The 15,227-nt window shown below is 33.4% G+C and overlaps 1 protein-coding gene across 1 annotated transcript in view; it reads left to right on the forward strand.

Moving 5' to 3' along the window:
• LOC117124684 (integrin alpha-8-like) overlaps positions 1 to 15,227 on the forward strand; it is a gene marked incomplete in the record, with an annotated part of 56,847 nt that overhangs the window by 32,782 nt on the left and 8,838 nt on the right. Inside the window, 14 exon segments of the mRNA XM_033271016.1 lie at positions 1,004 to 1,116; positions 1,822 to 1,924; positions 3,607 to 3,709; positions 5,267 to 5,364; positions 5,864 to 5,960; positions 6,273 to 6,318; positions 6,973 to 7,077; positions 7,401 to 7,456; positions 10,114 to 10,280; positions 10,788 to 10,852; positions 11,067 to 11,214; positions 12,254 to 12,340; positions 12,826 to 12,905; positions 13,652 to 13,741. Of these exon segments, the coding sequence (XP_033126907.1) occupies positions 1,004 to 1,116; positions 1,822 to 1,924; positions 3,607 to 3,709; positions 5,267 to 5,364; positions 5,864 to 5,960; positions 6,273 to 6,318; positions 6,973 to 7,077; positions 7,401 to 7,456; positions 10,114 to 10,280; positions 10,788 to 10,852; positions 11,067 to 11,214; positions 12,254 to 12,340; positions 12,826 to 12,905; positions 13,652 to 13,741 (1,358 nt within the window).

Raw genomic sequence — 15,227 nt, forward strand, 5'->3', positions numbered from 1 at the left:
TTTTTTTAAATGCTAAATATATATCTGTGTAAATTACTAATAAACATATCTAAATCTGAGTATACAAAATGTGGCCTTGTGGACATAACTCTGAAGACAGATTTAGTTCAAGCATGGTTCAAGAAGATGAATGAAAATTAAGTGTCATTACAGAGCACCAAACAGAGAAACGCTTCCTGTGCGAGATAAGCCGGACATGAATATTGTGTGACCTACGACTCATGACCTTGTTCAATGATCAATTTTAAACATCTGTTAGTTTCTTTGAAATATCAATTTTAAGACAAGTCAGTAATGTGTAGATAGGTACCACTCAGCAGTTCATATCATTTGATAATACAATTCAATATCTAAATCCTATAATTGCCATGAAAAAAATAAATAGTACAGTAATTGATATACTGAAATTGTAAATCTAATTTTCTTGGGATTATCAGACCATCCAATTCAAATTAAAAGAATATAAACTTAAAAAACTGAATCTCTTTCTGCCAGTGCCTTCAAATCACATGGTGATAATAAAAAATATTTAAATATAATAATGAATAGTTTGGAAATCAGTGTCTTGTTTTATTTTAAAAATTATTTGATGTCACACAAACGTAAATATACAAAGCATAAATGTAATATTAAACATAATAATTGTGAAAAGAACACCGCAAACAAGCTAAGTTGTCATACTCTGGCACCCTTTACTTAATCTAATTAATTTAAAACATAAATTAGTTTTATGTCAAGAACAGAGGGGAAAAAATCCTAGGGTATTAAACAGTCTCAAAATACTTTGTATTGTAATATGTTTGTTATGGAGTTGAACTATTGATTCCAGGTTTTTAGTTCTCTATGTACTGAGAGCGGTATCCTGTTATATTTGTAATGTAATGTTATACAAAAACTATTTTTTATTGTTATTATTGGTATCTTTTGTATTAGTATTATTCAGTGTATTTTTTCTTTTTTCTTGAACATATTTTAAAAATTAATTTGATGTTATATATCACAGGTTCAAATTCTCTCTGATGTACGAATATCAAGCATATACCAAGAATTCCAGAGTGACCAGATGGGTTCGTACTTTGGTCAGTCCCTTGCAGTCTCTGACTTTAATGGTGATGGGTAAGCCTAGTCATTTTTAGCTTTTCAATTCAATTTAGTTCAATATAACATTTATTCATCCACACAAAATAGTGGACAAGGGACAGTTAAAAAGCTGAAGCTTGTATAAACTGCCTCGCTTAACAGTAACACACACAATTGAACAGAAGTAAAATATAATTAACTGAAAATATAATTAACTAAAAAAAATAATAATAATATATTATTATATTATATTATATTTAATTAAAGAGCATTATAATAAATTTCTATCATCCATTGGATTTTTTATTGAGAGTAATTGTAGAATAATTTGCCTTTTGTACACATTTTAGGTTTGTCACAAAACTAGATTGTTTTAATTCACTACTTATATAGTTCCAGACATGGGGACCATGAACTGAAAGAAAAGATAGACATTTCATTAGTCTTATTGATATAATGGCCTAGATATTTAACACTTACGCCTATAAATGTTCTGGTTCTTGTGGATAAAGTTGATCTAGGACTCCAAAATGTAGCTGGAGTATAATAACAGGAGGGTAGAAATAGAGTCGAATGATAGGAAAGGTTCACCATCGTAGTTTAAGTGAAGAAAAAATAATCACTGAATTTATTTTTCTCTATTCAATTGATAATTAATTTTTAACGATTTTAAAATGGAATAAAAACAAGTTAAAAAATATGATATCAATATTTTCATTAATTTATAACATATTCTTTCAGACGAGAAGACCTTGTTGTTGGTGCTCCATTGTACGTTGTTACAGTCTCAAGTCAGAAAAGATGGGAAGCTGGACAAGTGTACATCTACTATCAAGATAGTGTGGTATGATTTGATTGATTAGTTGATGAATTTAATTATTAATTTATTAATTTTTAATCAATCAATTGATTAGTTGTTTGGTGATTACTTGTTAGATTCATCTAGGCCTACTTAATTAAGTACTTGCTTGAATTAGCAGCCGATGAATTGTTTGGTTGTTTCATAATATATTTAATTTGCATCCAATAAAACTTTCCATTAAAATTCTTTTAAAGAAGAATTTTGCCAAGATATTGATATATAAAAAATTAAGTGGTATGTCCATATTTTTGTCACCAGTGGCAGATCCAGAGGATGGGGGCCGGGGCATATTACCCACCCTGTTCCTAATGCCAAAACTAACCACCTTACCATGTCTTGTCCCCTTGTTTTTGTAATTTTGTATCCCTCTCCTGGTGACATATCACAGAATGAAAAGATCAGAATGTTTAAATTTGCAACAAGGATTGAGGGATGAATTTTGGCCTTCTAATATTTCTATGTGAAGCTATAGGATTTATCACATAATTATGAGAACATATCATGTTCAATTTTCATAATCGTAGCTGTAAGCCAAGAGGTTTATAAACACAATCATATTATTCTCAAAATATTTTTCAAGCATTTAAAGATGTAGGTCTATACAACTACCTGTACATGTTGAGCTAATATAAATGGTATTAATCAAATATCTGATATTCATGTATAAATTCTTTCTCTTGTTTTAATCAGTGGCTCATAACTTTAAAATATATAAATTAAGCAATTATTTAAAGAAATCAAGGTTATATGATATGTAGTTATAATACTCTGGGTTCTTCTGGTGGTATGATGATTTATAAATAATATTTTAATTGTAGAATTATGTTCATTTGTTCAATTCCAAAAAATAATGTTGTTGATAGTACACACATTTATCAGTGACAGTTCACCACCATGCTACATAAATGAACGATAATTCTATATTGTGATGTACATTCCAAATGAACATTTTCAAAGAATATTTTGGTAGTTTTGCTCGAATTGTCAATTGTTTACAGTTGTCTTGAAAGGATTTGTAGCCTTTTAAAACATTACCATTTTATAATCTCATTTTTCTGTATTCCCATTTTAAAATTTTACCATATACAGTAAATTGTGTACTTAACCAAACTGTTGATCATAACGTTGTAAATTATTAACTCATATAGTTCCCTTGTTTGGCCTCCCTCTGTTAAGAATCGTTTTTGGGCATGCATATATCTTGTCCAACAGTAAAAGCCTGTTTATTCTTCAACGATAACGATAACGATAAAAAGCTAAAAAGCAATTGTTCATATAGAAAATAAAAGAAATAAGAGAAGTTTGTACACTAGAACGATTCGATAACGATTTATCAGTTGTGCGATAACAACATATTTTGACAAATAAAATCAGATGATGTCATAATCATGGAAAAACATTAAAATCGTAGTAGTGGCAAAGATTTTATCGTTTTTCCATGATTATGACGTCATATGATTTGATTTTTAAAAATATTTTGTTATCGTATACACGATAAATCGTTATCGAATCGTCCTAGTGTAAAAACTTCTTTTATTTCTTTTGTTTTCTATATGAAATCGCTTTTTAGCCTTTTTATCGTTATCGTTGAAGTATAAACAGGTCTTTAGTCTAAGATTAGGTTAATTACTCTTAGTTCCTTTGTTTGCCCTCCCTCTGTTCAGAATCGCTTTGGAGCCCCGGATGTCCTGTCCAGCAGTAAGACGAAGGCTAGGTTTGGATTTTCATTAGCTGCATTGGGTGATATTAACCTGGACGGATTCAATGGTAAGATCTCTATCTTAATACTCAGTTATTTCCACATTGTTTCTGTAAGAAGCCTCATTTATAATGAGGATGGCGAGGATAATGATGATGGTAATAATATTACAGATAATGATGTTAATTATTAGGAAGGTGATATTGATGGTGATTATGATGTTGATGAGGATGATAGTTGTTATGATTTGGTTTGATGATGATAATGTTAATGATAATGATGATATTAATGAATGTGTGATATTGGTGTTATTAATTTTGATGAATGATAATTGTGATGGTAAGGCTAAAAAAAATATTGTTTGTTTGCCCTCCTCTACCTGCCCCTAACTCAATGAAAAAAGTAGGGGGCGGAAAAACAAAAAAACTTTTAAAAAGTGTTTTTTTTAGCTTTCTTCTTTACAAATTAAAAAAAATGTGAGTGAATTTATCATTATTTTTTGCCAGATGCCCTACAAATTGGTGTAAAGTTGTCTGATGTAAGATATTGCCATTCTAGCAGGGACGTATCCAGGGGGGAGCCGTGGGAGCCGTGGCTCCCCTCCCCCCCCCCCCCCCCCCCTCCCCCCCCCCCTTTGTACAGAGTGTTGAAATTTTAAAGCTTTCTCTTGTTTTAATCAATGGCTCATAACTTTAAAATATATAAATTAAGCAATTATTCAAAGAAATCAAGGTTATATGATATGTAGTTATAATACTCCGGGTTCTTCTGGTGGTATGATGATTTATAAATAATATTTTAATTGTAGAATTATGTTCATTTATTCAATTCCAAAAAATAATGTTGTTGATAGTAGTCCCTGCATTCTAGGCCTCTGTGGGTAATTTTTATTCCATCTGATGAGTAGCTTAAAAAAAAAAAAAAACTTTTCCACCTGCCCCTTTTTATTATTTAAAAAAAAGAAGGGCAAACGAACAACTTATTTTTTTAGGCCTAATGGTGTGCTGATGATAATGTTGATGAGGATGATATTGATGAAAACATTTTGTTGATGGTATTGGTGATATAATAATTTTGATGAGGATGATGTTGCAGATGATGATGATAATTGTGATGATAATGGTGTGATGATGATGATAATGTTGATGAGGATGATATTGATGAAAAAAATTTGGTGATGATAATTGGTGATAATAATTTTGATGATGATGATGTTGCAGATAAGGATGATGATGATGTTGATGATGCCGCTAGCAACAGCCTCAACATTGGCGCTGGTTCCAGCTGCTCCTTGCCCATACTTCGGTTGGTAGAACCAAGTCTTCTCGGATAAGGACTTAAAATGGATACCCAGTGTATACACCTGACTCGTGTACACTTTAAAGAATCCATTGCACCTTTCGGAAGAGTACGGGGGTTACCCGAATGTTATGGTTCATTTTAGCCCTTGTCGTTGTGGAATGATGTGAACATGTAGCTACCATGAAGCGCCTCTTTACGGCTGCTAGGTAGTCACGGACCACGCCCATACGCAATTCAGCACAATGACGCTGCAAGTTATGGGTTATATTCAACTACCATTACCTTTACCTTTTATTATAAATCTGCATTTTCATTGACATCAGATCTTGCTGTTGGTGCTCCATATGATGGTGAGGCTGGAGATGGTTTAGTCTACATCTACTCTGGTCACAATGGTGGCTTAAGGAAAAGAGCACCACAGGTAGAAACCCACCTATGATTGCATAACATAATAAGGTTTCTTTTTATAAAGATTAAAGCACCCTCTGTAGCTGACATTTTATTATGAAGAGCTAAGTACAGCCATGAGTTAAGTTATTTAATCACAGTGATTACATTTTATTTTTCGAAAATCAATCTCCTAACACATTGTTCCTTTCTCAAATGTCAATCAACATGATTTTTAGTACCTGTCAGCAAGGCAAGGCCCTTTGGAATGATGTTTGTGGTTAATTCAATCTATTTTACTCCCATTTATGCTAAATTGACAGAAAAGGATAATGAAGCAGAAGAAAATGTTATAAGTGGAAATTAAGATACTGAAGAAAATGATATTATTGAGTTTACCTGTTAACATTTATAATTGAGTTAGGATACTAATGTGGTATAGCGTTTGGCTATGTTAGTGTCCGGTTGTTACTGTTATTATTATTTTTTTAATTGGATGGAGTTTGTTATACTTTCAATGTTTTTCACTGCAGATCATTGAGCCATCTGCTGTATCACCAAACAGCGGACTTTCTACATTTGGTTATTCCCTGGCTGGTGGCCTGGACATGGATAATAATAATTATCCAGGTATTATTGCTAATATTTATATTGTTAATGGTATTATCATTAATATTATTAAATTAATGATAATAATATTTTATTATTGTTACATTAATATTATAGTTGTTATTGTTAATATTATTATTATTTTTGTATTTGTTAATGTTAGTTAACTATTGTTCAGTTGCTATTGTTAATATATTAATTCTAATATTATTTTTCATGTTATTATTTATAATGTTATAATTATTATAAATTGTATTATTGTTAATGATACAGTATTTAATTATTGTTATTTTTATTTAGTATTATTGTTATTATTGCTTATCTCTATTTCAGATGTGTTGGTTGGTTCTGCCTATTCAAATGCAGCTGTTCTATTAAGGTATACAGCTTTGTAGACAAAGTTTATTTATTTATTAACCAAACCACAGGCAACAGCAAAAAAAAAAAAAAAAATTCGCAACTTACAGCTTGGTGTGAATAAATAGGAACAAGTAGTTTATATTAAAATGTTTCCTAGTATATATAGTCTTTATTGTATATTTTGATAGAAATATAGTTGTGCAGTAAAGCAGTCATCCCCTCCTAACCTCAGTATAATAGTCTACGCCCCCCATAACTTCAATATAATAGTCTACCACCTCCAAATCTCAGTGTATTATTCTTCCCCTTCCCAAATCACAATATTCTAATCTTTCCCAACCTCAATGTAGTAGTCTCTTCCTTCAAACTTTAATATAGTCTATACTTCCCATCTCAGAATTTTACTAAGTAGTCTATTTATTCCCTAACTTCATAGTAGTAGGCAACCTTTCCCCATACCTACAATTTGCTAGTCTACCCTCCCAATTTCTATGTACTAGTGACTAGTCTACCCCTCCTCAAGGTAGTAGTCAACCTCCGCTAACATCAAAATGGCTATAAAACACTTTATTTTTGTCTTGTAATTATTGAGCTGAAAATTAATAGAGAATAATTGAGGAGTATCGTCAGGTAAATGTTATATAGGATTTTTGCTATTTTTTAATTTTTGTAGATCACGACCGATAGTAAAGCTAAGCAAAATTGTTTCAACCCCCCAACCATCAGGCATCAACTTAGATGAAAGGAATGACACAGTTAATGGTGAAAAGGTCGTAGGGTAATGTATATGCTTATATGTTATACGAAAATATAGAGTAAATTCTTTGTCCATGCTATGTCTCTTTATGTGTATTTTTGTCTCTATGTTTACATTTCTCTGTCTTTTAATGACTCTCTGCATCTTTTTGTCCTAAGTGTTTTCAGTGTCTCCTTTTGTGTCTGCCTCTTATCATGTCCCTATATCTGTGGGTTTTTTTTCCATATTTATTTGCAGTTTCTCATGCCTGTCTTAGTGTCTACCTGTTTCTTTATCCATGCTACTCCCTGTTTCTTTGTCTATATATGATGGTATGAAATAAAATATTTCCTGTTTATTTTCAGTTTTGATGTGACAACTTGTTTTGAGTACAAAGGAAAGTATGTGCCAAGCGAGATAAGTAAGTACATGCAATATTTGTCAACCGAATAATGAAAACATAAACTCAATCGAAAGAAGGCATAAACCTTAATAGCCTGGTTCACTTCAAACTTTTATCTAGATATACATCCACTTAACTAGTTAAAATTTCAACGTGAACCAGTTAATTATAGCTAGATAAAGGCTTAAGTCACTTAAAGTTAAGTGACTTAACTTCACTAGAATAGCGGTAAATTAACTTGCTTAACGGTGTAAAGTCGGCTCGGATTACAAGGACACGATTATGTAACGTAGGCATCTAAGCCAGTGTTGTATTGTACCACCATTATCATGCTCTGGCTGGCAACAACGTACTCCAACAACGCTAACAGCAGCAGCGAAGTAGTCTCATTAGTCTGGTTTTCAGAAATTATTTGTAATATTATGGGTAAAAACCCAGCAAACGTTTGTTTTACGAATAGTCGATAATACCATTGACCTTTGCCCTTTGCATCATCGACCAAGTAATAACGTTAAATAGTCCGATTGCGTACGTTTTTCAAAGTGATAATGTATATTTTTCTTGATAATAAAATCAGATTTGTATTTATTTATTGACAATTCAATCTTTTCCATTTCTGCTATAATAGTCGCTATTAATTCAGTTTCAACGAACTACCACCAGCGCCAGTTGATAAAATGAGCGCACATGTTTACGATGACGAAACAAAAAAATGTGGAAGTCAGCAACTTATTTGACACAGCGATTCGAACCTAGATTTTCGTGAAGTGCATGTAAACAACACATTAATCCAGCGATCTAAAAACTGCAAAAAAAAAAAAAAACACGACAGAAAGGTCCATAAAGACGTTTTAATGAGAAATAAAACAATATTTTGTTAAATGGGAGAATGCTAGCGAAAATAATTTGGTTTTTATCGAAGGTAAATTTAGCTAGGGCCTACTACTATTGCAGTAGAACACGCTGCTGCACTGTCGGTTGGTTCGTACTACCTGCTGGTCGCCTATATATCAATAGCAGAGGATAGCTAGGCTAGGTAGTGGAAACTGACACCTGATCTACAGTAACTTACGAATGTGTAAATTTTTTTTACGAATGCCCCTTGGTACAAGAGGTTCGTAAAATACAGTAGACGTTATTTTAAAACAAGCCTTTCCATCGTGTGACGTCGACGGCCGCAAAGCTGGCTGGCTGTTTATCTGGCTCTAACTTGGCATCGAACACAACTAGGGATAAATCGTATCATATTTAAGGATTTAAATAAGTCCATGGCTTAACTTCGACGTGAACCAGGCTAATTAAAATTAAGAGTTCTTATCAGAAGGCAAATTTAGGTACAGCAATGTTGCGTGATGCAGAAGGGGATATAAAGCCCCAAGTTTGACTTCTCGCAAAACTCTGAAACTGGCTTAACACTTTTTTTTTCAGTTTTCATTAGCGAGCTTTCGCAATGGGCGACGCGGGGAGCTGCGACGGGGAATTCAGTCAACCATGAACGTCGTACTATGTACTTCCTGTCTCAACATCAAAGCTGTTTCGATTTACAGGACGACACAGTTCTTCGTATCGCGTGATCAAATATGCAGACGCCCCCGGCGAGCACGTATTTATAAAACTCACGTTGCCGTAGTCAACACAAGCCAAATTGCTAAAACCCGTTGTCAAATCCACACAACGAACGACTTCCCCATGTATTCGCATGAGCAGTACGGTTTCACGCTCCACTGCCTGTCGTAGAGCAGTACGGTTTCACGCTCCACTGGCCGTCGTAGAATGTTGCATCATCCAAATCGAAAGCTGCTTAATATCTTGAATGACTCCAGCCACAAAACTTCTACCATTAGATTTCAAAATTTCACTAAAAATTTTCGGAAAAAAAAACGCATATATGCATTATTTAATTATTATGAACTAGGTCATTTTAATTGCCAAAAATTTTAGTTATACATTAAAAGAGGAAAAAATTAGAAGTAGAGACTATTTCTCATAGGAGATTACCCCTTTATCGACGACTCCTTCGTTACTAGGCAAGTTCAGAGGTTGTAGATTGTGTACACTGGCGAAAGCTGCTTTGTGTATACTTTATACAGTCGAGTGTCAGAGGTAGGAAGGGTAATTGTTTGACGAACCTGCCGCATTCCATATTTTTTATCTCGCCCACAAATGCCATGAACTCTCATGATAAGATATTTAGATTCATCCGACAATTAATTAAATGCATTAAATAATCTTACGTCCAATACAATCGGGAGCGATAAATAAAGTGTGCTCTCTCTCTCTCTGAGATTATTTCTTGTACCTCGCACATTAAAGTCGATCTAGTAGGCCTGGGGTGTGTTTGTTTAATTGTCAAAATCTTGATCAAAATAATTTTTTAACAAGTTTGAAATAATTCCAATAAAATATTATATTTTCCAAGCGTCAATACTAGCAACGGAAAATATCATGTCATCCGTTTTTATGTCTGGTAACAGAACCTCAATCAAGGTAAAGCTAGGCCTATAGCCTCAGCGTTGCTAGGCTGATGTTTTGGGCACCTACTGTATTCCTTCAGATTAGATCAGTTTTACAACATATCAACATTTTGTTTTTCCTCTGGAGCCTGGCTTCAACAACAGTGATTTATCATATTGTGGTATTTTCTCATATTCACATCACTGTGATTATTCTTTCAGTTATTCAGTACACAATAAAATTGGACTCAACTCAACAAGTTAGTCAGTTAAAGAGGGCACTATTTATGTTGGATGGAACCGATTCTACAAGTGGACGAATGATGTTAAATGTGACCTACGAGAGTTGTGTGACGCATATGGCATACATTAAGGTTAAAGACAAGCCCGTAGCCAGGGGGGCTTGAAAGAACCCCACTTTTCCAGAAATGCCCTTTTAAATTATTTAAAAAAAGTACCATTTGCATGGAAGTTGTTGAAATTGACTTTAAATATTTGAAATTTGGCGTTTTTATTGCCATATCTCTGAGGTGTTATATCTTTAAAGTTTACCCCACCCATGGTGGGGCTGAGGTGGTTAAGGACTCAAAGTGCCCTTTTGTGAAAAATTAGAACCTTTTAATAATCCTGCTTAAGGGCTTGAAAGAAAAAAAAAATTATTTAGTCTTTGGATTAATCAGTGATTTAAAAAAAATTATCAACTATATTTCCTGTCTCTTATACACATCTAGATGTGTATAAGAGAAGCTGTAATATTCAGAAATCAATTTATCAAGAATTATGTGTATGTTGGTAACTTGTACAAGCAAGGTGAACTTTATACAATGTGTTTTATAAATGACTAGTAAAATTGGTAGATTTTTAGATTTGATTGTTTATATCTCTCTTTATTCTAGCTCTATTTTGTGAATAATTGTCCAAACAATAAGTGTATACCAGATTTGGAGCTAAAGGCAAATGTGTAAGTAAACTATAATATAGTTTGATGGTTTGCATGTAGAAGTAACATTAATAATAATTGTTTGCAGTACACCACATATTGTTCTCAGAAGAACTGTTGTTTTTTTGTTGGGAGTCAATTGACCAATTATATATATTATATATTTCATCAATTAAAATAAATTTGTTATTTAAACGATAAAAATAATTAATTGTTTTATTAATCTTGTTTTCAGACTTCAATCAAAGATTATTATTGGTGATACTAGTGATCTTGTTGTGAACATCAGTATTACCAACAAAGGTCAAAGTGCATATCAGTCTATACTGAATGTTGTGCTTCCAGAGGGCATAGGATACAGTCGCATATCAAACAAACAGAATGTAAGCTTATTTGTATTTCTCTTTGAATTATGATGTTGTTTTAAATCTAATTAATTTTATTCACTGAAGGACAAAATTGAAAAAAAATACAGACAAACATGAACTATATGTGCTTATGTGATAAGAAGTAGCAAAAGTAGTTAGGAGCCACTGTTTCCTACTTGATATAACTACAACCCTAGCACTAATGCACATCAGATAAATGTGTGTCCAACCATCATTGGCCAATGGCCAACCATGCTTTAGTTTAAGGAGTAGGTTTTAGTTTTATATGAAAACATCAACTTTTTTCAAAATGTCAAACTCAAGGAGCTCAGTGACCAAGTGCATAGAGGCTTTTTCGCATGATACAAATCCAACCATTATTATGATTATTAAGTGGCAAATCCTCAAAATATTTTAAAAATAATGCATACTTGTTCACAACAATATTTTGGTGAGCTGACATTCTCGTTACTATGCTAGTTAAAAATGAAAACATCCTAAGCTCTGCACTGCTCCTATGATTGGATGTAGAATACTACATAGCTCTGTAGAAACTTGCTTGAAATATAGGATTATTAATTATTAGTGTGATGCAATGCTCTTTACATTATATTAGATCAAATTTTTAATTATATTTTAGTGAATTAAAAACTATTACCCATATAGCCTTGTAGGGGCTTACTCACTAAATGTCTAAATACTAGGGCAGTTCAGCAAAGTAATTTTAGGCATTTTTAAGTTTTTATAACTTGTTTACTTGTTTCTGAAAAAAATGAGCAGGAGCACTTTTTTGGTTAACAATAGATGTCTTTTTGCAAGCTTTCACCCCAGTCAATAGGCCTTCATCGAGTTACCCGCTCAAGCGCCTTTGACTGGTAGTAGTCAAATAAGTGCTACCTACTCATTTTTTCATTTTTATACACTAAGCATGACTGAACTACTTATTTTTTTCTGTATATAATACTAAATAAGAGTTTTAAAAATTATTTATTGTTTATGATAAGCCTATTTATCTGATTAAGATTTTATCAGCTTTATGATTGTTTTTTGACAGACTTTCAAGGTTGCTTGCACAGAGGTCCAAGGAGAGACTAGTCAAATAACGTGTGATGTTGGGAACCCAATGCCGGAGAACTATAAGGTAAACTTCAATCATAATCAAAGAATTTTCATTACAAACAATTTTACTGGATTTTTTATGTATAGCTTGGTTTCCATACAATTGCTACAGTGTTTTCAGTGCAACCAATCAGCATCACTGAAAGTTGTCTGCGATAGCTTGTAGCGATTGTATGGAAACCAAGTTTTACAAATTCAAATTTCTGCACCTTCTGCATGATTATCAACACAAATTTACAACACTTTTACTTTGTTTCATTAATTATTTGGTCCATATTTGTGATAGAAATATACCAGGGACACGCATCCAACAATAGTTAAAGGTGTACTGTAGTATCCTATCCTTTCTTTTCATTCCTTGTCTGTTTCTCTCTTTCCTTATGTTGCCCTCTCTTCTTCCACTTTTCATGTTTCTCTCATCCCCACAGTATCAATTTTACCCTTATGAATGTGTTTTTAATTGTCAAAAAGACTTCATGGATTAACATGCTATATTGGTATTTATAGCTGGATTTTGAACTTGTTCTTACAACTGGTAATGTCATGGGTAAGACAAATACCCTCAAAATTGCAATGTCTGTTGGCAGGTGAGTTAGACTTTATAAAAATTGTTTTGTTAGGCAATTTTTTAAATAGTAATCCATTTGTTATGTACTAATTTGCTTATCAGAGTATCTAATCAGGACAATTTTCCAGCCGACCTGATCGATTTACAGGGCTTTGGTTAGCCTGGGTTCCAGTGGTAGGATTTATCAAACTAGAAATCAGCTTAAATTCGTCTTTAAGTCCATTTTTTCTTAAGTCAAATTTATCAATATTGCTTAGCTTAAAAAGTGCTTAAAATTAAAAAGTCGATTGTACGCATGTGCCATCTAAGATGATTTTAAGCTAAGATTTTGTTAAGGTGGTTGGATATATCAGCTTAATATATTTACTTAGGTACATCTTAACTTTCTTGACATTTCGTAAGATAGATAAATCCTGGGCCTGGCCCTAATTTTGGGTTACACACTCTTTATTGCGCTTAGTGCATGCCATACTTAATTTCATTAGTGTCCCATACTTTATTTCTTTTTTTTGGATTTCCTTAGTTTGTCTCTAAATTAACTTTCTCATTGGTGGCACTATCCAGAATGGGGAAAAAAAAATAATAAGGGACTTGTGGCAAGTCTAGGCTTTGGTGTGTATTTTGTCAGGTTGTTTTTGATTGGAGAGTAGGTCACCGCTACAATATTAACAAAAATTGTTATATTGTAATGATTTAATGTCTGTGAGTGCGTTGGTCAAGAATCATGCTATGTTATCCTACTATTGTTTTGTTTTTTCGTGTTAGTTCTAATGCTGAAGCAGCTGGACAAACCTACAACAATGATGTGAATATTACAGTTCCTGTTGATCTACAATTCAGTATAAGTCTAAAAGGGTGAGTAGGCAGGGTAACTCTTATGTGACATTGTTTATTACAACAATGAGTATTATTCTGCACCCTGTACGACTGTCGCAGCAGGGAGAGTGCCATTTTTGGGGCAGATAGAGGCGACATAACCAACCGTGTTGGGGCTGAGGGAATGCTGATGCCACCACTGACCCATTATGTGATGCAGTGTGTTCCTGGCTTGAGACACACATCACACCAATTTTTAAATCTGGAAAAAAAACCTCAATTTTAAATTACCGACCGGTATCTCTGACACCGATATGTTGTAAAATTCTTGAGAAATTTATCCATTCTGCTATATTTGAACATGTTAAGTCAAATTGTCTTGTCACAGATGTTCAACATGAATTTTACCCTTCCCGCTCGTGTGTTACACAGCTAACTAACCTCCTCCATAATTGGGCATCGTCACTGGACAAACCACGTCCTCCTAGAATTGAAGTTATTTTTTTGGATTACTCTAAAGCTTTTGATAAGTTGCCCCATAACATTCTACTCCACAAACTTGCTACACAGTTTAACATTAGAGGGAAAATATGGAAATGGATCCAGTCCTTCCTATCTGATCGCGTCCAGATGGTTGTATTTCAGGGGTCTACTAGTAGTCTCTTATACACATCTAAGGTACTGGGCCCTATGTTGTTTAACTTGTTCATTAATGACCTTGCTTCCTCTTTATCATCTTGTGCCTTATTTGCTGACGACACCATCATTTATAGAGATGTCCATAGCGTTGATGATGAATATTTAGTCCAAAGTGATTTAAATGCACTCTCCGCGTGGTGTGCCTCAAATGAAATGGAATTAAATTCAAATAAAACTAGTATTCTTCACATTACTAGATCTAAAAAGGAGTACCGTCCGATTTACTACTTGAATGGCTCCCCAATTCAATCTGTCCTAAATCACTCCCACTTGGGCGTCACTATTAACCATACCTTAACTTGGGATGACCATGTAAAAAATATTACAGCAAGGGCAAATAGGATGATTGGTTATATTGCAAGTATTGCCGGAGGTACTTCATCAGCGGCTATATTTGCATTATATCAAGCTCTTATTATTCCTATACTTGAATATGGCATTCCCGCTTGGCTTCCCCAAACTTTAAAGTTGACTGATAGAATCAAATCTGTACAGCGTAGACCCACACGTCTAGCATTAAAGCAGAGACGTGGGGACATGGATTATGTTCTTAGATTAGAACAACTGAATTGGCCTCGTTTATCGAGTAGAAGAACTTATCTTTTAATATCATTTGTATGTAAAACACTGATAGGTTCCATTGACTGTAAAAGCATTCATGAAAATGTATGCGTCAATTCTCGACGACAAGAAACTTTAAGCTTCAAGCATTTGTATGCTCGAACTAATTGTCTTCATCACTCTGTAATACATGTTTTTCCGCGATTGTGGGGAGAAATTTCCAATGAAATTAAAGACTCATTTCTTGTTGATTCTTTCCCTACTT

Source organism: Anneissia japonica, unplaced genomic scaffold, assembly GCF_011630105.1.
Source record: "Anneissia japonica isolate Jap-2015-1 unplaced genomic scaffold, ASM1163010v1 scaffold284709_len978187_cov192, whole genome shotgun sequence".
NCBI lineage: Eukaryota > Metazoa > Echinodermata > Crinoidea > Comatulida > Comatulidae > Anneissia > Anneissia japonica.